This window comes from Procambarus clarkii, chromosome 38, assembly GCF_040958095.1.
Source record: "Procambarus clarkii isolate CNS0578487 chromosome 38, FALCON_Pclarkii_2.0, whole genome shotgun sequence".
Classification (NCBI taxonomy): Eukaryota; Metazoa; Arthropoda; class Malacostraca; order Decapoda; family Cambaridae; genus Procambarus; species Procambarus clarkii.
In genome coordinates this window covers 24,774,591-24,801,871 of record NC_091187.1, presented here as the reverse complement: position 1 = coordinate 24,801,871, position 27,281 = coordinate 24,774,591, and the positions used below count along the sequence as shown (strand labels likewise).

General features: G+C 41.9%; 1 protein-coding gene across 1 annotated transcript in view; it reads left to right on the top strand.

The window, feature by feature from the left end:
• The window catches only part of LOC123771976 (zinc finger protein 84-like), a 64,222-nt gene extending 37,257 nt beyond the window's left edge, over positions 1 to 26,965 (top strand). The window contains exon 2 of the mRNA XM_069337890.1: positions 22,958 to 26,965. Coding sequence (XP_069193991.1) covers positions 25,142 to 26,347 — 1,206 coding nt within the window. The 5' untranslated portion in view covers positions 22,958 to 25,141 and the 3' untranslated portion in view covers positions 26,348 to 26,965. The remainder of the gene's footprint in view (positions 1 to 22,957) is intronic.
• Positions 26,966 to 27,281: the final 316 nt, after the last annotated feature.

Sequence of the window (27,281 nt, the reverse complement as noted above, 5' to 3'; positions counted from 1 at the left end):
ACAAATGTAGATACTTATATATAATGTGTGTATTAGTGTCATAACAGCAAAAGGATTATGCTGGGAGGAGCCATATGGGTGACGGAGGTGACGTCGTCTGCACGATTTGTCTAGCTGTTTAGAGGGTGTCCACTATGCTCTTTGGGCGCACTACAAGCTTAGGTGTACAGTTACGGTGCATAAAACATGTAGATATTTATATATAATATGTGTATATAGGGTAATAACACTGCAAAAGGTATTGTTGGGGGAGAAAGTTTAGTGCGTGTGACCTTGAAAGAGTGAGGGAGCCGCCAGCCGCCATCTGTGTATAGCGACGACTCTTAGTGCCTGAACTGACTATATCAGCTTGGCTGTACAGTTGTGGTGAACAAAATATACACATACTTATATATAACGTCTGTATATAGTGTAATAACACCAAAACTGGTATTGTTGGGGGAGAAAGTTTAGTGCGTGTGACCTTGAATGAGTGAGGGAGCCGCCATCTGTGTATAGCGACGACTCTTAGTGCCTGAACTAACTATATCAGCTTGGCTGTACAGTTGTGGTGAACAAAATATACACATACTTATATATAACGTCTGTATATAGTGTAATAACACCACAAATGGTATTGTTGGGGGAGAAAGTTTAGTGCGTGTGTTGAGGGAGTGGCAGCGAGTGGCTGGCTGGTGTGTGGCGGTAACTCCTCGTTGCTTTTCGACTCTCAATACCAACTTAGTGGTTCGTTATGGTGACCAAAACATGCAGATACTTATATATAACCTGTGTATAGAGTGTAATAGCAGCAAAACTATTTGTTCATTGTTTTATAAACATAATAATTGAATCACTAATATGCACATCATACTTTTGAGTATAGCGATTATTAACCACTTTTATTATATAAATATATTACAATACACACTATTGCATAATATTACTGCAAAAAAACTAAGAAAAAATCAATCGGAGACATTGAAACAATTAGGTAATAATATCTTTGTGGCAACTCCCATCTGTCAACGCGGGTGACGCTGACCGGGTCTGACGACCGCTCTGTCAACGCCCACTTTTTGCCAGACTTCCTCGGTCAATTGCGCCCAAAATATGTCGCCTACGATTTTTTTTTTATTTTTTCCGTGCCCAGGGGACACAAATTAACATGTTTAGAAGACGAACAAAAATTTTTGAATTTTTTTTTTCTTGCGCACAGGGGTGTAAATGTCCCAAGGACCCCTGAGCAGTGTAAGGGTTAAACTAGCTAAACACAGATGTCGAAGAAATATAAGAAAATTCACCTTCGCAAATAGAGTGGTAGACGGTTGGAACAAGTTAAGTGAGAAGGTGGTGGAGGCCAAGACCGTCAGTAGTTTCAAAGCGTTATATGACAAAGAGTGCTGGGAAGACGGGACACCACGAGCGTAGCTCTCATCCTGTAACTACACTTAGGCAATTACACTTAGGTAATTACTCACACAGTCAGCTGATCGGCAGCCGCCCTCAAGGCCAGACGCACTAATATTTCTCCTCCAACAATATTGTTTGTGGTGTTATTACGCTATATACACACATTATATATAAGTATCTACCTGTTTTATTCACCATACCTGTACAAATAAGCTGGTATGGTGCCCAAAGACCATAGTGGCCATCAGTAAACAACATGCCAAGTCGTGCAGACGACGCTCCTCCCTCACGAAAATGGCAGCTCCCAACCTACTCCTCTCGCTGTTATCTCTCACTATACACACGTTATATATAAGTATCTACATTTGTGCTCACCATAGCGAACCACTAAGCTGGTATGGTGAGTGCAGTCAATAAATGGTGACGACACACAGTCGGAAGACGACGCCACAACCCTCCCTCCACAGCCTTACTCCTCCCTCCATGGAGCACAGCCCTAAATATCACCACAATCCTGCTATTATCAGAATCCTGGTCAGTTTTATCACAGTCAGGGGGCTTCAGTAATATTATCACTGCTAAATAATAGCATGAACAAGTATATTATGGCATTTGTAGGCGATGCTGTGGTCACAAGCTGAACAGCAGTGCTGTGAGCTCATGGTGCGTGCGCCAGCCTTGGTGGCTTGCTCAATACTGACGCTGTAACACCCAAGAATGTTGGCCTGGATTTTTTTTCTAGGTGGCATCTGGCAACTAATGGTCATGGCTGTACTATAGCTGCCCATATCCCAGGCTGGGCGTTTAAATTATAGCGCTAGACACGAAATCATATATAAATGATGTGCGCGGTTTCGGTTTTGTCACTGATATCATTTATATATGATATGCGCGTTTGAGGGTTAAGGGTTAACCCTTAATACTATCACTGTGATAATAGGGTTAAGGGTTAACCCCTTAAACCGCGCAAATCATATATACAGAGCACCACTTGGATTCCGAACCCCTTGGGGACGAGACCCGTCGGTTAACATGTAAGTTCGTATACGAGAAATAGAGGGGAAAAAATAAACTAGAAATGTTAAAAGAAATGTTTCAGAAAAATTGACGAAAAAACTCTAGGGGAAAAAATCGACAGGTTCATAGCATAAATGCGACCGTATTTTGTTTGTACTCACCAATAAGTGAAGTCCTGATCCGCTTTATAAAAGTCCTTAATTGTTCCTAACTGATTATTAAGACGTCTGGCAAACATCCTCTGGATGTTTCCTGCCAGCCTGCAGGAACATCCTGCCAGCCTGCAGGAACATCCTGCCAGCCTGCAGGAACATCCTGCCAGCCTGCAGGAACATCCTGCCAGCCTGCAGGAACATCCTGCCAGCCTGCAGGAACATCCTGCCAGCCTGCAGAAGCATCCTGCCAGCCTGCCTGCCAGCTTGCTTGCCAGCCTGCAGGAACATCCTGCCAGCCTGCAGGAACATCCTGCCAAGCTGCAGGCACATCCTGCCAGCCTGCAGGCACATCCTGCCAGCCTGCAGGCACATCCTGCCAGCATGCAGGCACATCCTGCCAGCCTGCAGGCACATCCTGCCAGCCTGCAGGCACATCCTGCCTAAAATATACGATGATGTACTGTACATTTAAGAAACAAATCTGGACCTAGATTCAGGAAGCTCTGTGTATTTCTTCGTAAGTGGGTTTGCTACGAAGGTTCCTAAGTGTGCCCTAAGAAGATGCTTAGGTGCAATTCAATAACGTCCACTTAGGAAGAAATTTGTTGGTTCACCTGCGTGCCGATAGAGGTCACTACTGTGTTTCGTTTGGCCAATCAGAGAGCAGCAACATTCTTCATATTGAAGATTTAGCGCTGGCTTATTGGAGCTCTACTGCCTCCTATTTACGTCGAATTTTCTTATAAAATTAGTATATTTCAAAGTAAAACAATGTTTTTTCAACTTCTTCAGCCAGCACCGACATTGTAGTAAACAAATATGTTACATTTGTTGTTTACCTACGTAATTCTAAGAGATACTGTGTAGCTGTCCTTGTTGCTCGGAAGATGCGCTGACAATTATTGTATACTGTATATTTACTGAATTTACCCAAGGGCCACTAACTATCTAGTGGCCTCGAAGAGGACAGAAAGCCGGCGGCTTGTTAAAGGGCCCGCCAATTGTCTTAATGATATTTTTTACCTGGAATTTGGCATTTACGGCTTCAGCGGGTAGGCGGTTCCATGGGTTTATAGCCCTCTTGGTGGAAAAAAACATCTGTTTTCAGTCCTACTTGAGAGAACATACTCTCCAACACTATATCTGTGATTGCCCTGTTATCAGTGACTTCATACCAAATGGTATGAGGTATTTTGAGCTCTGTAATTACTTCATACACTCAGGAATATTGGAAGATATTCTTGTGCTGCACCCAGATTTTGCCAGTGGAGGCTAATAGATCAGCATTAAGTATTTTGTTCTCTCCTAATTCCATGTATGACTGTGAGGTGAGGATGTTGGATGAGCTTGTAGGTGGTTTTTTATCTACACTGTGTGGTCCTTTATACAGAATAGGGAAGCAGCACATTGCTGTAATTACCTAAGTGTAATTACCTAAGTGTAGTTACAGGATGAGAGCCGACGGTCTTGGCCTCCACCACCTTCTCACTTAACTTGTTCCAACCGTCTACCACTCTATTTGCGAAGGTGAATTTTCTTATATTTCTTCGGCATCTGTGTTTAGCTAGTTTAAATCTATGACCTCTTGTTCTTGAAGTGCCAGGTCTCAGGAAATCTTCCCTGTCGATTTTATCAATTCCTGTTACTATTTTGTATGTAGTGATCATATCACCTCTTTTTCTTCTGTCTTCTAGTTTTGGCATGTTTAATGCTTCTAACCTCTCCTCGTAGCTCTTACCCTTCAGTTCTGGGAGCCACTTAGTAGCATGTCTTTGCACCTTTTCCAGTTTGTTGATGTGCTTCTTAAGATATGGGCACCACACAACAGCTGCATATTCTAGCTTTGGCCTAACAAAAGTCATGAACAATTTCTTTAGTATATCACCATCCATATATTTAAATGCAATTCTGAAGTTAGAAAGCATAGCATAGGCTCCTCGCACAATATTCTTTATGTGGTCCTCAGGTGATAGTTTTCTATCTAGAACCACCCCTAGATTTCTTTCTTTATCAGAATTCTTTAAAGATTTCTCACATAATATATAGGTTGTGTGGGGTCTATGTTCTCCTATTCCACATTCCATAACATGACATTTATTAACACTTTCGCGCTTTATATTAGAGATAACTCGTCGTCGTTTTCTCTTACGATTCCGCATAACAGCCTACTTTTCTCGTCCATCGAAAAAATATTTCTATAAATTCCATTTTTTAACCGAAATGGATGGGGATACTTTTGTTTTGTAGAGAATTTATTTGCGAATGTTTTGGTACCAGAATGAATATTATATCACATAAACTTCTATGAGTAAAAAAAAAAATACACAAAGTATGCTTGGGGGTGTGGCGAGCGTGTGGCAGTGGGTTCCCTTTAGCCGTTGATATATCCAACACGTGGGAAATATTTGTATGTGTTATGTATATGTCTGTGTAGGAAATTTTACTGCGATCACTGTCATACAAATTATAAAATGTTTCAAGTATAAACATGACAAACATCAAACGAACGAAAACAATGCGTTCGTTTCTGCCGCGAACGCATACTGAGCGACGTGGTTCTATATTTGGCACTTCTCTTACACATGCTTTGTACAAATGTTATACAGTTCATCTTATAGAAAATTTTATTGCGAACACATTGGTATAAAAAAGAAATACGTACATAGAAAAGTAGGGTCAGGAAACGTATAAACTTTCCAAGCATGATTTCCCCCGTGTTTTCGCCAGTGCGCTCGCGGCTAACTACTCTCCACTTCACACACTCTTGCGGGTGGGCAATTACCTATATTAAACATTCATATGCATATGTCAGTGTAGAGAATTTTATTGTGATTCCAATGATACCAAAATTAGCGATGTAGGACAACTGTAGGCTTCGCAACCATTAAGAGAGTGGAAACATTTTGTTGCTGTTTGGCGCTCTCGGCGAGTGATCTGCATAGTTTTTTATTTGGTGTTGATACTCCTTATGCTTGGGCGGCATTTTATAGGTATGCTCTTATAGACAATTTCATTGCGAACACATTGATACCAAATTTAAATACGTGCGCCTTCAATTATTGTCAGGACAGTCAAAAGAGTGTACACTTTTCGGTCTTACCGTGTAGGCGCGCGAAGTGCCGAAAGCATCTGGGGTATTGTTTTTTTTTTGAGCGCCGAGAGCGCGAAAGTGTTAACATTAAATTCCATTTGCCAAGTGGTGCTCCATCTACTTATTTTGTCCAGGTCTTCTTGAAGGGCATGACAATCATCTAAATTTCTTATCCTTCCTATTATCTTAGCATCATCAGCAAACATGTTCATATAATTCTGTATACCAACTAGTAGATCATTTATGTACACAATAAACATCACTGGTGCATGAACTGAACCCTGTGGTACTCCACTTGTGACATTTCTCCATTCCGATATATTGCCTCTGATTACTGCCCTCGGTTTTCTATCAGTCAGAAAATTTTTCATCCATGATAGAAGCTTACCTGTCACCCCTCCAATATTTTCCAGTTTCCAGAACAACCTCTTATGTGGAACTCTGTCGAAAGCCTTTTTTAGGTCCAGATAGATGCAGTCAACCCAACCATCTCTTTCCTGTAATATCTCTGTGGCTCGATCATAGAAACTGAGTAAATTCGATACACAGGATCTTCCAGATCGAAAACCATACTGTCTGTCTGATATTATATCATTTCTCTCTAGGTGTTCTACCCATTTAGTTTTGATTAGTTTTTCCAATACTTTCACTATTACACTTGTCAATGATACAGGTCTATAATTGAGGGGGTCTTCCCTGCTGCCACTTTTGTAGATTGGAACTATGTTAGCCTTTTTCCACATGTCTGCTACGATTCCTGTACACAGGGATGCCTGAAAGATCAGGTGAAGTGGAATGCTGAGCTCAGATGCACATTCTCTCAGAACCCATGGTGAAACGCCATCTGGGCCAGCTGCTTTGTTCTTACCGAGCTCCTTGAGCATTTTTTTCATTTCGTCTCTAGACACCTCTATGTGCTCTATGTTGTTCTCTGAAATTCTTATTGTATCTGGTTCCCTGAAGATTTCATTTTGTACAAACACACTTTGGAACTTTTCGTTTAATGTTTCACACATTTCTTTTTCATTTTCCGTGGATCTATTTCCCATTTTCAACCTCTGAATATTATCCTTTACCTGCAATTTGTTGTTTATGAATTTATTGAATAGACCTGGTTCTGTTTTACATTTGTCTGCAATCCCTTTTTCAAAATTTCTTTCTGCCTCTCTCCTCACTGCCGTGTAGTTGTTTCTCGCATCTTTGTATCGCTGGTATGTTTGGGGGTTCGGCCTCTTCCTGTATTGATTCCATTTTTGTGTCTTTTGGTCTCTGGCCCTCTCGCACTTTCTGTTGAACCAATCCTGTTTCCTAGTTCTGCTTCTCTGTTTTGGTATAAATTTTTTTGTGCCTTTATCATATATTTCACAAAACCTGACATACATCTCATTCACTTCCTTGCCTAGCAACAAGTCTGTCCAATTATACTCACTAAAAATTTTTCTAAGGTTGCCATAATGTATTCTCCTAAAGTCAGGTTTTTCATTTGCATCGACCGTCATTTTCTTCCAGATTATAACGCATTGCATACTTTATTCCCAAAAAGACATGGTCACTTTTACCCAAGGGAGGAAGGTACTGAATGTCAAATATTTCTTCCTCCTTCCTGGTAAATATCAAATCTAGCATGATTGTGTAATACAGTGTGTTACTGTATAAATAGTGTGTGAAACTGTACATATTGTAATTTTAGTGAATTTTTAACTACTAATATTGCGACTAAACATTTATAGTGGACACATTACTGACAAATGTATCACAGTTCCATGGAACATTATGAACGTTCTACTGTATACATATTGTAAAGGACACAAATATGCATCATATACGATAAAAACACAAATAAAAGTGCATAGGAAATACATAGAACAAATTGAAAATATATTCGTGGCAACACCCGGTGCTTGAATGGCCCGCACGACCGTGTCTGGGCGTATCACGCATGGGCGACCAGCCCCTGATGACGTCACAGCGCACCTTGTCCACATCCCCACAGCTAAAGTAAGTGGAATTTGGTATATATTTTTACATAGATGTGTTCAGGGAAGAGAATTTATCATTTTACGAAGAAAAAATAATTTTCTGGGAACACTTTATTTTATGCGCACCGGGGGAATTTCACAATAAACTTGGCGCGGCACGGTGGTTAACCCTTCAGTTGCGCATCCCATCATATGATGCTTTGACCAACTTGCAGTAAATTGCGCATTGCATCATATGATGCTTTGGAGTACTACGCAAGATTTAAACGGCCCGCGGATACACGGGGTTCACCACACCTTCATTAGGGCTCTTGTAAACAGACACCATTTAAAAAAAATAGTGGGCCAAATTCCCGGGTGTTAGGGACCTTGGTATTGAGTGAGCTACCAAGCCTGACGCACGCAGCATGACCTCTCAGCACTGCTGTTCAGCTTGTGATCATAGCATCACCTAAAAATGCCATAATATACTTCATGCTATTATGTAGCGATGATATTATTACAGAAGACCCCTGACTGTGATAAAACTGACCAGGGTTCTGATAATAGCAGGATTGTGGTGATATTTAGGGCTGTGCTCCATGGAGGGAGGAGTAATGCTGTGGTAGGGAGGGTGGTGGCGTTGTCTTCTGTCTGTGTGTGGCCAACTTTTATTGACTGCACTCAGCATACCAGCTTGGTGGTTCGCTATGGTGAACACAAATGTAGATACTTACATATAACGTGTGTATAGAGGGTATAAACAGCAATAGGAGTAGGTTGGGAGCCGCCATTTTGGTGAGGGAGGTGGCGTTGTCTGCACGACTTATCATGTTGTTTACTGGTGACCACTTTGGTCTTTGGGCACCATACCAGTTTACTTGTACAAGTATGGTGAATAAAACAGGTAGATACTTATATATAATGTGTGTGTATATAGAGTAATAACACCACAAACAGTATTGTTGGAGGAGAAATATTAGTGTGCCTGGCCTTGAGGGCGGTCGCCACCAGCTGACTGTGTGAGTAAGTACGTCTTTGTGCCTTTACTCACCATACAAGCTTAGGTGTACAGTTATGGCGAACAAAACATGTAAATACTTATATATGACGTCTGTATATGAAAGCAAAAACAGTATGGTAGAAGGAGAATGGTGGCAAGTCAGGTGAGGTGAGGGTAGGAGGGAGTGGCAGCCACTGGCGGGCTGCCACTGGCGGGCTGCCACTGGCACTGCCACTCAGCATGCCAACTTAGTGGTTCGTTATGGTGAACACGAATGTAGATACTTATATATAACGTCTGTATATAGTGAATAAAAGCAAAAACAGTATGGTGGGAGGAGAATGTGGGCGAGTGAGGTGTTGAGGGAGGGAGTTGAGTGGTTGGCTGGTGTGTGGTGGTCACTCCTCATTACTTTTTGACTCATAATAGCAACTTAGTGGTTCGTTATGGTGAACAAAACATGCAGATACTTATATATATAACCTGTGTATATAGTGTAATAATTGACAAAGTATTTGTTCACTGTTTGATGAACATAATTGAATCAACAATATGCACACCATATATATAGATATAGGGAGCTGGTCGGCTGAGCGGACAGCACGCTGGACTTGTGATCCTGTGGTCCTGGGTTCGATCCCAGGCGCCGGCGAGAAACAATGGGCAGAGTTTCTTTTACCCTATGCCTCTGTTACCTAGCAGTAAAATAGGTACCTGGGTGTTAGTCAGCTGTCACGGGCTGATTCCTGGGGGTGGAGGCCTGGTGTAGGACCGGGCTGCGGGGACACTAAAAAGCCTCGAAATCATCTCGAGATAACTTCAAGATAACCATATTTTTGAGTACAGCGATGATTTACTCATTTTATTATATAAATATATCACACTATAAACTATTGAATAATATTACAGCAAAAAACTATGAAAAATCCAATCAGACACATTGAAATAATTAGGTAATTATCTCTGTGGCAACTCTGGCCTGACAGCTGGCGAGCAACAGACCGTCTGGGATGCACGCTGAGTCAGCGCCTGTTTTTTGCCAGACTTCCCCGCCCTATAGCGGGCAATATATGCCACTTAGGATTTTTTTTATTATTTTTCCCATGATCAGTGAACACAAATTAACAGGTTTAGAAGAAAATTTTTTTTTTTTTTTTTTTGGTATGCGCCTGTGCAGCCCGTCCTCCAAAAATGGAGTGGTAAATGTAAGAAGACAAATAAGTGCAATTATGTACTATTCATAGCAGTTAGGAATTGTACTTATTTTTACTTAGTATTAAATCGTACTGTCAAATATATTGTCAATATTTGAGTTTACCTGAAAAACTGAATAGAAAACCACAACCTCACCTAACCGTCTTAGTTTTTTAAGATAATAAATTTTATTGCTTCTTAATTACAATTAGTACTTAACCTATAGCTATATTGATATTACAGTTTTATAAAACTAATAAAACAAAACTAAAATATATCAATAAATTGTAAAGTAACTCCAGGATATTTTAAAATTTTGTATAAAATATATATTGTTTAATAAACCTGAAAGAAATTCCTGATATTTAAAACTTGTGTATTGCAAATTGATATTGAAAACTTCATCCTAAAATTCTGAGTGTCTTATCAGAAAACGAGGAGAATTAATAAATAGGGGGAGGGGGTTGGGTAAATGTAACAGCCCCATAAGTGCAATTATGCACTTTGACAGTAAGAAAATGTACTTATTACACCTAGTATTAAATCGTACTGTCAATTCGGAGGATGGGTTAGCCTGTGAGTGACACATGCTAAATAGCCAGGCGCCATACAAGGGTTAAATGTCACAAGTACGAGCGAGTTTTTTTTTTTTTTTTTTTTTTTTTTTTTTTTTTTTTTTTTTTTGAGATATATACATGAGTTGTTACATTCTTGTACAGCCACTAGTACGTGTAGCATTTCGAGCAGGTCCCTGGAATACGATCCCCGCCGCGAAGAATCGTATTTCATATTTTCCCATCCTCCTAAACTCACTGACATTGTCTTTTAAATTGAGGCCTTCTCCTAAACCTAATATTTTCTCGATGATTTTTGCTTCTTTTGCTGCTCTGTCCATTCTGTATGATATTTAATTTTCTAAACATCTGAATATTATTATGAACTTAATTCTATCTGCAGTGTTTTGTACTAATTTACTGTTGGTAATAAGTTCTTTCCTAATTGCTTGTCTAATTTCTCCTACTTGTTGGTCTTTTCCTGTTTTGACTTCCAAACATTTCCTTGATCTCTATCTCTTTTATAACTTGCGCATACGTCTCTTTAATTTCCTTTGTTCTTTTCTAGTTCTTTATTAACCTCCTCCTATGTGAGTTGTCAATAAAGTTTCTCTGTGCATATCCTTGCCTAACTCCATGTTGGCATTTAGGGTTCCTTGGAGTTCACTTTTACTCTTCCACTCTTTATTTTCCATACCTCATTTTCTTGCACTACTTCCTTGATTTGTTCCTCCTGTCTCTTTACCTTGTCTGTTATGGTGGTAATTATCCTATCTTGCTGAAGAATGTTTCCTTTTAAAGTGTGAAACTCATTCCTGAAAGCTTAATTTTCTTGTTCTAATTTAACCCTTAAATGGTGCCTGGCTATTTATTTAGCATGTGTCACCCACAGGCGCATAAAAAAAAAAAAATCTTCTAAATCTGTTAATTTGTGTTCACTGATCATGGGATAAATAATAACAAAAAATCGTAAGTGGCATATATTGCCCGTTATAGGGTGGGGAAGTCAGGCAAAAAACAGGCGCTGACTCAGCATGCGTCCCAGACGGTTTGTTGCTTGCCAGCTGTCAGGCAGGAATGGCCACAAAGAGATAATTACCTAATTATTTCAATGTCTCTGATTGATTTTTCGTAGTTTTTTGCTGTAATATTATTCAATAGTGTGTAGTTTGATATATTTATATAATAAAATGAGTGAATCATCGTTGTACTCAAAAATTGGTGTGCATATTGTTGATTCAATTATGTTCATCAAACAGTGAACAAATACTTTATTGGTTATTACACTATATACACAGGTTATATATAAGTATCTGCATGTTTTGATCACCATAACGAACCACTAAGCTGCTATTATGAGTCAAAACGTAATGAGGAGTGACCGCCACACACCAGCCAGCCACTTACAGTCTACTGAGATTAGTCTCACACGTACCAGGTAATCCACTATTAGTGTTGTACAGAATGAGTTTACGTGAAGGAGTATTACCTGATGCTTGGACAAAGACTATCGTATCATTGCTCCTATCCCCAAACCACACTCAGATAATTATAGACCCATATCTCTAACATCGTGTGTTTGTAAAGTGCTTGAACGTATTGTTCTAAACCGACTCACGTATCGTATACAGGGGCACCTGTCACCCCAACTGTTTGGATTTATGCCTGGGCTCAGTACACAACACTGTTTTGCTGAGTACTTCGCACATATTGAAGCTTCCCCTCAAACAGTCCTCATTGACCTAGCAGCAGCTTTTGATACAGCAAACAGAGAAATCATACTGGAACAGCTTGCCGAGCTGGGAATACAAGGAAAATTACTGAAATGGATAAAGGGCTATTTGTCGAATCGAACAGCATATGTTTTGTTTAATGGTGTTAAAAGCACAGAGAGCAAACACTTTGAACTGGGAACTCCACAAGGAGGGGTCCTCAGTCCCTTGTTGTTCAACGTTCTGATGCATAAACTTATTAAAGATCTTCCAAACTAATAATGAAGACACTGTCATTTGTTATGCTGATGATATATGTTTACAGGCTGCCACCGAGCCTAGAATGCAAGTTCTACTCGACGCTTTTGCTACTAGAGCTGAGGAATGTGGCCTCCTTATCTCTGTACAGAAAACTCGTGCCCTCATTCCATGTGGTATTCCACCAGCCAATTATCATATAGATGGGCGAGCACTTGAGAACTGCGAGTCTTACAGATACCTTGGTGTCCCCATTAACGACCCTGGGTACCTTTCTTCTCTCAAGAGGAGACTTTGGGAGAGATTAAAGCCCTTGCGGGTCCTTGTTGGTGTCAATCATGGACTTAACGTGAGACTTGCTAGAATGTTTTATGTATCATTTATACGCTCTGTGATTGACTACAATGCTCTACATCTCACACTGTATACTGACAAAGAGCTGAAATCTCTTGAAACCTTGCAAAATGAAGCTATGCGTCTCATCCTTGGGGCTCCAAAGTCCACGAGACTAGTTAACATGAGAGCAGAGTTAAAATTACCTACCATAAGTGAGAGAATTTTGTCTATTAGCACAGTTTTCGGCGTGAAGGCATTGAGTAGATCTAGACAACACATGAAGTTTCAAGCTAAACTTTCTAATATGCTACACTCACCTGAGGTCTATAGAAGAAGAACGAAATCTGATTATGTATATTGGTTCTACAAGGTAGCCAACTCCATCAAAATATTAAATATGTACCCAACTCGACTAATGATTAATCAGCCAATTACTCCATGGGATAACTGGGATCTATCAGTTGATTTTGTAAATGCACCCAAGAAAGATAGTGTGCACACTACATTATTAAAACAGTTAACACTGAAAAGCATCACTGAAAGTACTCAGAGTATGGGTAACGATGTTTATCAGTGCTATACCGACGGCTCTGTAGAAGAAGGTGGACGATGTACGGGATGTGCATGTAACATATTTGAACAATCTTCTCTCGTACATACAGCAATGAAGCGCGTCAATGACTGGGCAAGTACAACTCAAACCGAACTTGCAGGCATATACCTTGCCACTGAATTTTTAAAAGACAAAGGCAGTGGACTTATATACTGTGACTCGCAGAGTGCACTCCTGGCATTGAACGCACATAGTAGTGACACCCAGAAAATAGTCAGTGATATTCGAATGAATGTTTTAGCTGCCAAAGAAAACAGATTTGAGATTAAATTCCTATGGATACCATCACATGTTGGCATCTCAAGGCATGACACTGTTAATATGCTTGCTAAGTCAGCCTGCAGAAAACCAGTGGTAGAAATTGATATGGGTGTTTCATTAGCAGTGACAAAGAGAATACTTAAACAAATATCTAATGAAAATCTCACCGACCTAACAAATTCTCAAAGACCTGAAAGTTGTAGCATTAAATATTATGATAGATATCGTGAGGAGACATTCACATATGGGACTAATAGAACAAGAACCCGGCAATGTGATGTTATAGTGGCCAGAATACGCTTGGGATATAGACGTATCTGGCAGCTTTCTCAAAACCCAAATGTCGAGTACACAATGTGTCAACTTTGTGAAAGAGAAAACATGTACTCTCTTGAACATTATATTGTAGAATGTCCCATACTGACTGACTTTCGCCCTCCTGGGCTAAGGTATGCTGAACTCTGTAGTTACTATATGAGTACTGGAACACTTGATGATATATTGGACTTGTATCCAAAATTGACCATGTAATATATCAATCATACAATGTATATATATGATGTAACTATATAACCTGAGCTTGTAAAAGCACCTTCATCACCTTCAGTGATTAAGTGCTTAATTGCACACTAGTTTCTTTATCAGCTACCTCACCCTGTCAGGGTAAATGAGACAAATGTATGTGAATGCATGTGTGTGTGTATATATGTATATGTATGTGTATGTGTGTGTGTGTATGTATATGTATGGGTATAAAGTATATATGGAAGCTGATCAGAATTACATTTCACCTTTGTGAATGTACATTAATGACACTATGTAAAAGACACATCTAACACTTTATGTAGGGCATACGTAAATCTGTGTATCTATGTATTTACGTATGTAGGTTAGCTTAGCATTTTAAAAGCACCGAATCACCTTCTGTGGTTGAGTGTTCAATAAACCCTTGAACTGTATGTTTAACACTTCTCTAACCCTGTCCATGGCGGACAGAAGAAAATGTATATATTCTGGTTAGCATTGTAAATGTCTGGCCACGTCTGTGGTAGAAAAAAAAAAACAAAAAAAAAACGCTGCCACTCACTCCCTCAACACCTCACTCGCCCACATTCTCCTCCCACCATACTGTTTTTGCTTTTATTCACTATATACAGACATTATATATAAGTATCTACATTCGTGTTCATAATGAACCACTAAGTTGGCATGCCGAGTGGCAGTGGCAATGGCAGCCAGCCACTGGCTGCCACTCCCTCCCTCCCTCCCTCACCTCACCTGACTTGCCACCATTCTCCTCCCACCATACTGTTTTTGCTTTTATATACAGACGTTATATATAAGTATTTACATGTTTTGTTCACCATAACTGTACATCTAAGCTTGTATGGTGAGTAAAGGCACAAAGACGTAGCTACTCACACACAGCTGGTGGCGGCCACCCTCAAGGTCAGACGCACTAATATTTCTCCTCCAACAATACTGTTTGTGGTGTTATTACGCTATATACACACATTATATATAAGTATCTACCCGTTTTATTCACCACACTTGTACAAGTAAACTGGTATGGTGCCCAAAGACCATATTGGTCAGTAAACATGATAACTCGTGCAGACGACGCACCTCCGTCACTAAAATGGCGGCTCCCAACCTCCTACTGTTGCTGTTATTACACTTTATACACACATTATATATAAGTATCTACATTTGTGTCCACCATAGAGAACCACTAAGCTGGTATGGTGAGTGCAGTCAATAAAAGTTGGCCACACACAGTCAGAAGATAACGCCACCACCCTCCCTCCCACAGCATTACTCCTACCTCCATGGAGCACAGCACTAAATATCACCACAATCCTGCTATTATCAGAACCCTGGTCAGTTTTATCACAGTGAGGGGTCTTCTGTAATAATATCATCTCTAAATAATAACAAGAACATGTATATTATGGCATTTTTAGGCGATGCTGTGGTCACAAGCTGAACAGCAGTGCTGTGAGCTCATGCTGCGTTTATCAGGCTTGGTAACTCGCTCAATACTGAGGCCCCTCACACCTGGGAATTTGGCCCATGATTTTTGTTTAAAATGGCATCTGTTTACAAGAGCCCTGATGAAGGTGTGGTGAACCCCATGTATCCGCGGGCCATTTAAATCTTGCGCAGTACTCCAAAACATCATATGGTGCCGGGCGCAAGTTACTGCAAGTCACTCAACGCATCATATGATGTGTTGGGCAACTAAAGGGTAAAGGACCTTTTCTTCATACTCCTTTAGCCTGTCCTCAATAATCTCTAACCTACCAAGAAAATATCTTTTCCTTGTATCTTGTGCTGAGAATCCTTCAAAACATTTATCTGTTGGTGTGCTTACCTCTCCCTCTTTCAAGAAGAGATCCCCTGATGGCACCCATCTTTGTTATTGAAGATTTTCTGGGGGGAGCCCCGTCGGCTTCCTGGAGCTATCCCAGGCTGATATGCTAATATCTGACTTTGGCATCAGTCGTGTGTATGGAGTTCTTAGGGCCTACTGCGGACCACGGCTAGATCCTGGCCCCCTCAGAGAGGCAAGGGGAGCAATGGCCTATAGAAACTCCCATGTGGTTGGAAGCATTCTATGTCTGCCATCGACCGGGTAAGGCATCCAGAAAGGTAAGCGTCCCAAAACAAACCCCTATTTTGGTTAAAAGTGCTAACAAAAGCCGAATTAGTGGATAGAACTCCCCAACAGAAAACAAGCAAACTAGTATGAAGTCACATGTCACCACGCCGCTGTCTGTGCAGCTCCCCCTCCCCTGGAGGGGGAAGGGGGAGCCCCAGACCTCTTACGCTGGCTGTCCACCCATCAGTTCTTCAGCTGATGCTAGAGGTATCGGTTGTGTGCTCCAGCTGCGATGGTTGTTTCAACACTGTACCTAGTGTGTGGTGTCTGTCTTCTAGGTGGTGCGTGAGCCGGGTGTGAGTCTTCAGTACTCGGGCTGCATGCCCCTTGGGTTTCCTTTCCTAGGTGCCCTGTAAGTACTGCCCTAGGAGCTTGGGGCCACCTTCCACAAGTCCCTCGGGCTCTGCCTCTGCTGGTCCGTTCTACCACTTGGTTTTTCGGCCGCCCTTTGGGCTCTTGGGTGTTCTGTTCTCCCTTGTTACCTTAAGGTAAGAGGCAGTTTTGCACTGGAAGGGCCGCAGGGTGCTGTGCAGCTTCGTTTTCCCAACATAGTGTTTCTTGGGATACGAGGTCCTCTTACGGGGGTTTTGTTTTTCTTTTTGTTTTTGCCTTGTTAGGGGTTCTGCATTATACTTGCCATTGGTATTTGTTTCTTACACAATTTTCCTCGGTGGTGCCCCCTGCTAGGTAATCATGAATGTACATGTCCCTGGGGTTCAGTTATAGAAGTTGGCTTGATAGTTTTGGGCACCGGTTAGCTGCATCCTGCCTGGGACTATCCGAGCATGAGTCCTCTTAGAGTAAACGTTCAGGACCCTGGGAATCCCCTGGGGGTGCGCGGGTCCGATGGATGTGGCCCTGGAGTCACCCCCCCCTCTCTCTTCATGCAAGTTTGAGGGTTGATCGGTCCCCTTGTCTCAGGGTGACTCTCACTGTCTTTGCCTCCGTCTGCTGCCTGTAGGGTCGGTGACACCTTTGGCCCAGAGTCCTGCAAGTTTTGTTGCTTGTTGGTGACTCCGTTACCCAGTCTTTTGCTGTATATGCGGGTGCAGGCAGGATGGGCGTTGCACATTGCGTATTGGGGTGCAACACGCTAGGTCGTTTGCTTCCCGGAAGCCCTGAGGCTGCCCCGTTTTAGTTGTTCCTTTTTCCCCTGTAGGGGTCTGGTCTGGTCCCCCCCCCCTTTCTCCCCACATCCGGGTCCTTCCGGTCTGTGGGTTTGGGGTCGGGGCGGGGCTTCGATGGTCTTGAGACTCAGGCAGTCTTGGGGAGTTCCCCTTCCGGGGTGGCGACGGGGGCATTCGAGCCTGTTCCTCCAGCTGTGTTGTATGAGTCTACCTGTGGGCTCCCTTCCTTAGTGCTTTCGTGGCTGCCCCGGTTTTTTCTTGTGAGGCCGGGACTTTGGGCGGACGACTTGGCTCCGGGGGCCTGCCATGTGGGTTCCCGGGGCTGGGGAGGGGCTGCCTTGGGAGGCCTCAGGTCCAGTTGGTCCCCGCCGAGGTTGTTCTCCCTCTGTGCGGGGCTTGCGATTCAGCGGAGTGGGGTTCTTCCTCCCCGTACGATCTGTTAGGCATCTGCTCCTCCCTGGGCTCATTTCCTTGTCCATCGAGTCTGTGGGTTCCGTCCTGTTGGTGGGTGCTCTTTTACATTTATTCACCCCCTCTTTCTTCGGACGGGCCTTCCCTGTCATGTTCCCTTTTTCGTGGGGTTCTGCATGACTTTTGGTCTCGGGTGTGGCTGTGTTTTTCTGTGCCTTCGTGATGTGTGCTTGCTTCTATGGTTCTCGAAGGTTCGGGAAGGTTTTTCGCTACTTCCCGTATTATTGGAACGTCTGTCGTCTTTCAATGGGGCTTCCCTCCGGTCCTTTCTAGGGCTTGTTGGTCCTCTTTTGGGCTTCTTGGTTTTCGGCCCTATCTTGGTCTTTTGTTCCTGTATATTTTCTTCGTGCTCGATCTCTGCCCTGTTCATTTTCTTTCCATACTCCTTGTCCGGGATGCCGGATTGGGCTACTTGTAGCTCAATTGGGTTGCTGGTTAGGTTCCTTGTCTTCATTACGTACACCGGCTATGTATGTCGCTGCTTCCTGTTTTTGGCTCCTGTTCCCGTGTAATTACCTAAGTGTAATTACCTAAGTGTAGTTACAGGATGAGAGCTACGCTCGTGGTGTCCCGTCTTCCCAGCACTCTTTGTCATATAACGCTTTGAAACTACTGACGGTCTTGGCCTCCACCACCTTCTCACTTAACTTGTTCCAACCGTCTACCACTCTATTTGCGAAGGTGAACTTTCTTATATTTCTTCGGCATCTGTGTTTAGCTAGTTTAAATCTATGGCCTCTTGTTCTTGAAGTTCCAGGTCTCAGGAAGTCTTCCCTGTCGATTTTATCAATTCCTGTTACTATTTTGTACGTAGTGATCATATCACCTCTTTTTCTTCTGTCTTCTAGTTTTGCCATATTTAATGCTTCTAACCTCTCCTCGTAGCTCTTGCCCCCTTGTGTGCCTTGTCTCTCTTGTGTGCTGGGCTGTTTCTGCTCCTGCGCGAATTCTTCGGGTCACGAACTGTTTGGGCTACTTTTCTTGTAATGTAGTCCTAGTTGGCACCTTCCCGCCAGGCGGGTTGTGCGCGCGCGCCATAAGAGTTTGTTTTGTGTGCACAAGTGCTGGTGTTTTCCAGCCTTTTCTCTCGGGGTGCTTTGCCTCAGTGCCCTGTGGTTACTGGGGTGTTCTGGCTTGCAGCTACGGGGAGGGCGTCGGAGTTTTCCCCCGTGTTATGGGTGTGGGGGCACCTCCCTTTCTGTATGTGAGACTCTGGCCTTCCTCCTCTGGCAGTGCTCCCGGAATCTTCTCGGCTACGTTGTGTCGTGACACGTTTCTGCCTACGTTCTGCAGGTGAGTTTATGCGGTCTGGCGTCTTTTCGGCCAGGTGTTGGTTCTTGGTCTTTGGGGTGCGAATGTGAGAACGGCAGAACACTTGTGCCTGCAGGGGGCGTCTTGGCCCTTGTGGGGCAGCTCCTCATTGTACTTATCCAGTCACACTCCTATGCATGTCCAACCCATGCTTGAGTCAGTCCCGAGGCACCACCTCCACCAGGTTACGTGGTACAATGGTGGTGGTGACTGTTATGGGGGTATGTGTTCCTGTGTCGGGATGTTATGAGGTGACATTTTGGTGCGGTTTGTTACTGAGGAAGCGTGTTGGGGTTGGTTGTGGCGTTTTGTTTGGCCCTTGTGTGTTTTCCTCCTGGGGGCCTTCCTGAAGTTCTTTTTGTATTTAACTTTTGACCTGTGAAGTGAGTTTCTTGGGCAACGATATTGTATTTTCTTCAGTGCTGCTGTGGTGGTGTGTCCACTCATCCTGTCTGTGGGGATGCCGCCATAGTGGCATGTTCAACAGTCCCCAATGGGAGGGAAACCCGCTGGGTTGTTCATCCGGTCACTTGTACCCAGACGCAGCTGGGACTTGGTTCACTGTCTCCAGTGACCGGCTCCTCACACAGGGAGAATAACGTCTGTCAACGTTTGGAATCTTCCCTTGTTTGTCTGTGTTATTTGTTACTATGATCTTCTCTGGGTCACTCATGCCTTGCCCGCCTTGCAGTACCTGGTTTGGCCCTTCCAGGTACGTTGGGTTCTCTCTACTCCCCCTAGTTGTGCTTGCTGGGGGTTGAGTTTTGGCTCTGTAGTCCTGCCCCTCTGTCACTCGCCTGCCATTTACAGGGCCTCTGTGCTTGTTGTGCTTCCCTCATTGAGTTTGGGGGGTTGCACACTGGGTTTTTGGTGTCTCCTGTCGTTCGGCTTGGGTCCAGCTTCCTGAGCCTACTGGCTCTGTTGTATCTACGCTTGACTTTGTGTGTGGGGTCCATCTCCACCACATCCCTTCCTCTTGCATTCCAATTGTCTCTTACTCTGACGCTGGTATCCTTCTGTCATTTCTTTTGCTCATTGGGCATCAGTTCCGCCTGTGTCCCCTGGTGCGTATGCCCCTTGTGTTTCTTGGTCTTTGTCTACCCTCTCATTTCCTCTGGGTCTTGCTTGGGGTGTTGTTGTCCCCTCTGGTTCTTCTGTCTCCCGCTGTCGTGCGGTTTCCTTCCTGTTGTCTCCTCTTCGCTCATGCCCCTCAGTTCGGGTGCTGGTCTGATGGCGCCCCTTGCGTCTTTTTTTTCAGTTTGGTCTTGTGTTGGGGCCTGACCAACGACTGTGTGTTGTTAGCATGCCTTTCGTTCCCGTTTGCTGCCTGCCTTTTGGCTCTCCTTTGCCAGGTTGGGTTTCTTGTTCCTGGCTTTCCCTGCCTGTTGGTTTTTTCTGCGCTTCGCGGTGTCCCTTCTTTCGTGTCTCGGACCTCCTGGCATGCTCGCTGGGGTTGGGATGTTTTTCTTGTACGGCAGGCGTTCCATCTCCTCCTTTGCCGGTTCAGGTTTCCGGCTCTGCCTGCTCAGTGGTCGCACCCGAGATCTTCCTGCTGCTATGCCTCTTCTACAGCTCGTTTGGTTCTTGGCGGGGCTGGTTCGGCTCTGCCTGGAGTCCTGCCTTCTGTTGGTGATCAGGTGGCTTCGTTGGTGGTGTCCCACCTGCGTACTTCTTCTTGGCGGCAATGTGGGGTATTTTGGCGGTCCTTCCTTTTTCCTTCTGTCCCTTCTTAGGTAGCGGTGTTTTGTTGGCGTGGTCTTGTCCTTCTCTTATGGGGGTTTGGGGCAGTCATTTTGCCGCATACTGTCGCCTCGTTTTGTGTGGCACTGGTGGAGCCGCTTCCGCTTGCGTTCGGTGTTGATGTTGCTTCTGCACCATTCCACGAGGTGTCTAGTGCGTTGGCTCACCTCCAGCCTGCTCATGCGCTGCCTGAGCCGTCCTGATCGTTGGACGGAGTGCTCTTTTTCTTCTCCTAAATTTGTTGTGGCCCCTTCGTTCTGGATTGTTTCTGCAGGCCTCTTCCTTTTGGTTTTGGCCTGTGGGTGTCTGGTCGAGGAGCTTCATGCTCTTCTTTGGCGCAGGGGGGGTTTATGTTTTGTTGGTCGTGGCGATCGGTTTGTTCGCCTGCAGCCGCGTCTCTTCTTTTTGGTGAGGGAAGTGGCTGCGGCTTTCGGGAGGGACCCTTGCGGTTTTTTATGTTTGGTTGGTCAGGCCGGGGGTGCGTCGTGTTTTGTGTCCGGTTGTAATTACCCAAGTGTAATTACTTAAGTGTAGTTACAGGATGAGAGCTACGCTCGTGGTGTCCCGTCTTCCCAGCACTCTTTATCATATAACGCTTTGAAACTACTGACGGTCTTGGCTTACACCACCTTCTCACCTAACTTGTTCCAACCGTCTACCACTCTATTTGCGAAAGTGAATTTTCTTATATTTCTTCAGCATCTGTGTTTAGCTAGTTTAAATCTATGACCTCTTGTTCTTGAAGTTCCAGGTCTCAGGAAATCTTCCCTGTCGATTTTATCAATTCCTGTTACTATTTTGTACGTAGTGATCATATCACCTCATTTTCTTCTGTCTTCTAGTTTTGGCATATTTAATGCCTCTAACATGTGTTGTGGTCCTCTTCCGGTGTTAGCGTGCCCCGGTTTCTGTGTCTGGGGGACGGTCTTTGGGTTGCTCCATTTCTCTTTGGTTGTTGTCTCGTGGACCTTCCTGGGCCGATTCGAGCCTGTGTTGCTTTGGGTTGGTGGTTGCAGCCAGTTGTCTCGCTTTGTGTTGAGGGGTGCATGGTGACCGCCTCCTGGATCCTTCCCTTAGACCTTCCTTTGTGGGTAGTTAGCTCCGGGGAGCCAACGGGGCTCCCCGCAGAAAACCAGCGTTGAATGTAATGAAACGCCATTTTCTGGGTGAGACCTGGAGGCTCCCCGGCAACCCTCCCTCCCTCCGGTTGGCGATTTTTCACGTGTTTTGACATCCAGCCTCAGAACTGATGGGTGGATAGCCGGCGTGAGAGGTATGGGGCTCCCCCATCCCCCTCCTGGGGAGGGGGGAGCTGCGCAGACAGCGGCGCAGTGATGTGTGACATCATACTAGTTTGCTTGTTTTCTGTTTGGGAGTTCTCTCCACTAGTTCGGCTTTTGGTAGCAATTTTAACCAGAAAAGGGGTTTGTTTTGGGACGCTTACCTTTCTGGGTGCCTGACCTGGTCGATGGCAGACATAGAATGCTTCCAACCACACGGGGGTTTCTATAGGCCATTGCTCCCCTTGCCTCTCTGAAGGGGCCAGGTTCTGGCCGTGGTCCGCAGTAGGCCCTAAGAACTCCATACATATGACTGATGCCAAAGTCTGACATTAGCATATCGGCCTGGGATAGCTTCCGGGAGCCTCCGGGTCTCACCCCGAAAATGGCATTTCATTACATTCAAAGCTGGTTTTTTGTTTTGGAGTATAAACTTTCTCAACACAGTTTTCAGTACTTTAACATACAGGTACTTTTTGTATCTTATTTACTTTTAAACTTCCCCTATACCTTTGTGTAACCTGGGACACCACTTACAGCCCTCAATCTGTTCCCAATACTACTTAGGTAATGGGATATTCCTGGAGCCTGTTGCAGTGTGACACCTGCCTCCTGGCACTGCGTTGTGTGACTGGTATGCAGTTTGATGGCTGCCTTATTTTACCTATGTATCTTTGTTTTATTGCAGAAGAAGCTTTACGGTATTGGAATACTACAAAAATTAATCCCCATTTGGGAACTTTTTACTAGATTTCAAAGAATCTGTATTTAGTATTCTGAGACTTTAAAGATTTGATAATCTCTCAATCTTTTCTTTCACAGCTCCTACTGTCACCGAAAGAATAATATCTGCAGTGCCAGCACCCAGTGGCATTAGATCTCATGTGAGTGTCACATATACTGCATACATGATACGTCAGCACACTCATGAAGCACGGTGTCAGATATACTGCATACATGTTCATGTATTATCAATATCTTATGCAATATGGCACTATGGTAACACATCTGAAACACTGTGCAAGCATTATCATCTCATGCACTATGGCAACAAAGGAAATGTGTATTTAAATACAAATTTGATGTATCATTAATTTTAAAATTTCAGTATTTATTAATTTGTGTGTATGTGCTACAGATATTTATGGTTTTAATATTTTTGTTTGTCAAGAAAACATTTTAAGATTGGTAAATTAATTATTTTTTCAAGGTACTTTTATTCTCAGGTCCTAATGTAAAAAAGTTTTATATTTTTCTTTTTTTTAAACGTTACACACTTTTCTCCTATGTGAGCTACTGTAAATGTTGAGAGAGCATTTAAAAAATATAATCTTAAAGCTATATACATGACAATTATGAATTTTTTTCTTTGGTAATTTACTCTCTAAGCTCAAAAAGCTTTCCAAGTAAGATAATATATAGTAATGGATTTAAAGATGGTATGGGATTAAAAAATATTATCAGCATGCACATGGTACTTTGGATCGGTAATTTCTTGTAAAAATCACACACATATTTACACAAATGACAAACCACATGAGGGGCCCATTGTACCTGACCCTTGTGCTGCGGCTATATTTATAACAAGACAATCATCAATTGTGTGGGTATTTATAACAAGACAATCATCAATTGTGTGGGTATTTATAATAAAACAGCCATCAGTTTTGTGGTTATTTATAAGAAGACATCCATTAGTTTTGTGCATATTTATAATAAGACATCCATCAGTTGTGTTGGTATTTATAATAAGACATCCATCAGTTGTGTTGGTATTTATAATAAGACATCCATCAGTTGTGTTGGTATTTATAATAAGACATCCATCAGTTCTGTGGGTATTTATAATGAGACATCCATCAATTCTGTGGTTATACTTGTAATAAGACATCCCAAATTCTTTGATTATATTTATAATAAGGCATTTCTCAGTTCTGTAGTTATGTTTATAATGAAACATCTCGATACTGTGGCTGTATTTATAATAAGACATCCCACAGTGCTGTTTCTCTATGTATAATGAAACGCCCTTCAGTGCTGGACCTATATTTATAATAAGATGTAATACATTTATATAACATAATATAAATACGTGTACTGTGATATTTTTTGACGATACAGACATTTAAATTAAAAAAAACTCCCCACAGGACTTGTTTGGCATGTTTACAAAGTTGTACACAGACACTTAACTTTCCTACTGGTGAATGCATGTTGAAAAGTACATTTGGATATTTGATCTTACACTTGGTGATTCACAGGAAATATTGTAGAGTATATTTTATGTTTTGCATATTTTCTAATTTAATAAGCATAGTATTATGTTACTATTTATGAATAATACAAGTGGTTTACATATTGTAAAAATTTTCCGTTCTCTTATTTGACAAGTAAATTACTTTATATTCCTACGAAGGAGAATTAGATTAATCCAATTGCTTATTTGATATTGAGAACCATCTGTTGACAACAGACACAACACTGTAACCCGGGTGCTCTATTATGGTTGTTCTATACCGATTGCTCTATATTGATTGCTCTGTACTGATTGCCATGTAGTAACTTTAATTATTTATACATCCGACAGTCCAGCTGTTTTCTTGCATCTTTTAAGAATCTTTGCTTTAGTAATAAACAAAAGCTCATGCATTTTAGGTCATATCATGAATATGTTATTAAGATTTTTCTCTTAATATCAATAATACAAGAATTTATTTAGGAGAAAAATACTAATAATAATTGTCTATAAGACAACTAACGAAATGTAGGATATTTCATTAGATAATACGTAGGGTTTTGGGATCAAATAACTTGAAAGGTCTATACATTCAACTAAACTGTGCAAATTTTTATTCAAAAGAAAAACGTCGTCAGTGTTGAATGTTCAAAATTACATTATAAAAACTTCTTGAATAATACCATGCACAAACATTTATATACTGTAGAAGAAAATCAACATTAAATATTCATTCTCTAAACTACTTTACAAAATATCACAATTTAAATATGAGCACCCATTCAGGAGAAAAGTCATATTACTGTAGAGTATGTCTAAAAATTTTTAAATATAAATCATTGCTAATAACCCACATGAGGAATCATACAAGAGAGAAACCATATCACTGTTCAGAGTGTCAAAAAGGCTTTACACTAAAATCAAATCTAATAACCCACATGAGGATACATGCTGGAGAAAAACCATATCACTGTTCAGAGTGTCAAAAAGGCTTTTCAAGAAAATATCATTTAGTAACACACATGAGGATACATGCTGGAGAAAAACCATATCACTGTTCTGAGTGTCAAAAAGACTTTTCACAAAAATCATGTCTAATAACACACATGAGGATTCATACAGGAGAAAAACCCTATCACTGTTCTGAGTGTCAAAAAGACTTTTCACGAAAATCAAGTCTAATAACACACATGAGGATTCATACAGGAGAAAAACCGTACCATTGTTCAGAGTGTCAAAAAGACTATTCACTAAAATCACATCTAATAAGACACATGAGGATACATGCTGGAGAAAAACCATATCATTGTTCAGAGTGTCAAAAAGACTTTTCACTAAAGTCAAGTCTAATAAGACACATGAGGATTCATACAGGAGAGGAACCATATCACTGTTCAGAGTGTCAAAAAGTCTTTAAACTAAAATCAGTTCTAGTAGAACACACACGGATTCATACAGGAGAAAAACCATATCACTGTTTTGAGTGTCAAAAAGACTTTTCACAAAAATCAAGTCTAATAACACACATGAGGATTCATACAGGAGAAAAACCATATCACTGTTTTGAGTGTCAAAAAGACTTTTCACAAAAATCAGGTCTAATAACACACATGAGGATTCATACAGGAGAAAAACCATATCACTGTTCTGAGTGTCAAAAAGACTTTTCACTAAAATCACATCTAATAACACACATGAGGACTCGTACAGCAGAAAAACCATATCACTGTTCTGAGTGTCAAAAAGACTTTTCACTAAAATCAGGTCTAATAAGACACATGAGGATACATACTGGAGAGAACCCATATCACTGTTCTGAGTGTCAAAAAAACTTTTCACGAAAATCAAGTCTGATAACACACATGAGAATTCATACAGGAGAAAAACCATATCATTGTTCAGAGTGTCAAAAAGACTTTTCAATAAAATCAAGTCTAATAAGACACATGAGGATTCATACAGGAGAGGAATTATAACATTGTTCAGAGTGTTAAAAAGATTTTTCACTAAAATCAGTTCTACTAGAACACACACAGATTCATACAGGAGAAAAACCATATCACTGTTCTGAGTGTCAAAAAGATCCTATTAAAGCATATTAGGATTCAAACAGCATAAATGCAATTTGAATATTGTCTGTCTAAAATGCTTTTCATGTAAATAAAGTACAGTAAGACATTCAACATGATAGAATTTACATTTAATTATTCCTAATAGTTAATAAGAGTACAAAAGCCATTCAGTAACTGGAGCAGTTTCTTTGTACAGTATTGTCATTGTGGAGTGTAGTGTAGTGTTTTGTGTTGTCATTTTCTGCCACATTATTTTGACTTAGTTCTGGAATGATTTTTGTTGCAATGATAAGCTTTCTCCAAAGCAAATATGGTCTCACGTGGATACAGTACAGGCATACCTCAGTTTAAGAGTTTAATTGGTTCCTGGAGATGCCTCGTATTCCGAAAACTAGCATTCCGAAGCTAATTTCCCCATAAGAAATAAAGGGAAATGAATTAATCCGTTCCTGACTACCCCAAAAACCCCACATCAAACTAAATTTTTATACCTAATTCATCTAAATAAACCTACAAAACTATGTTCAAGTTATTACTTACCTTGCCGTTGAATGCTGTAGGCGTATGGAAGATGGTGAGGAGGTGGGAGGAAGAGAGGAGTTACTGTTTGGAAGGGGAGTCCCCTTCCATTATCACATCAGGCAGTGAGGACTTCACTGGTATGCACACTGGCACATTTTGCCTGCATACCACTAGGACTTGCTTGTTTTACTAAGAATTTGTCTAATGACACTTGTTTTTCCCTACATTTTAACACTTGTCTGTAGTAAGACATCACATTATCATTTAAAAGGTCAATGCAACGGCCTGCTACAGCTTTATCTGGGTGAGTTTTTTC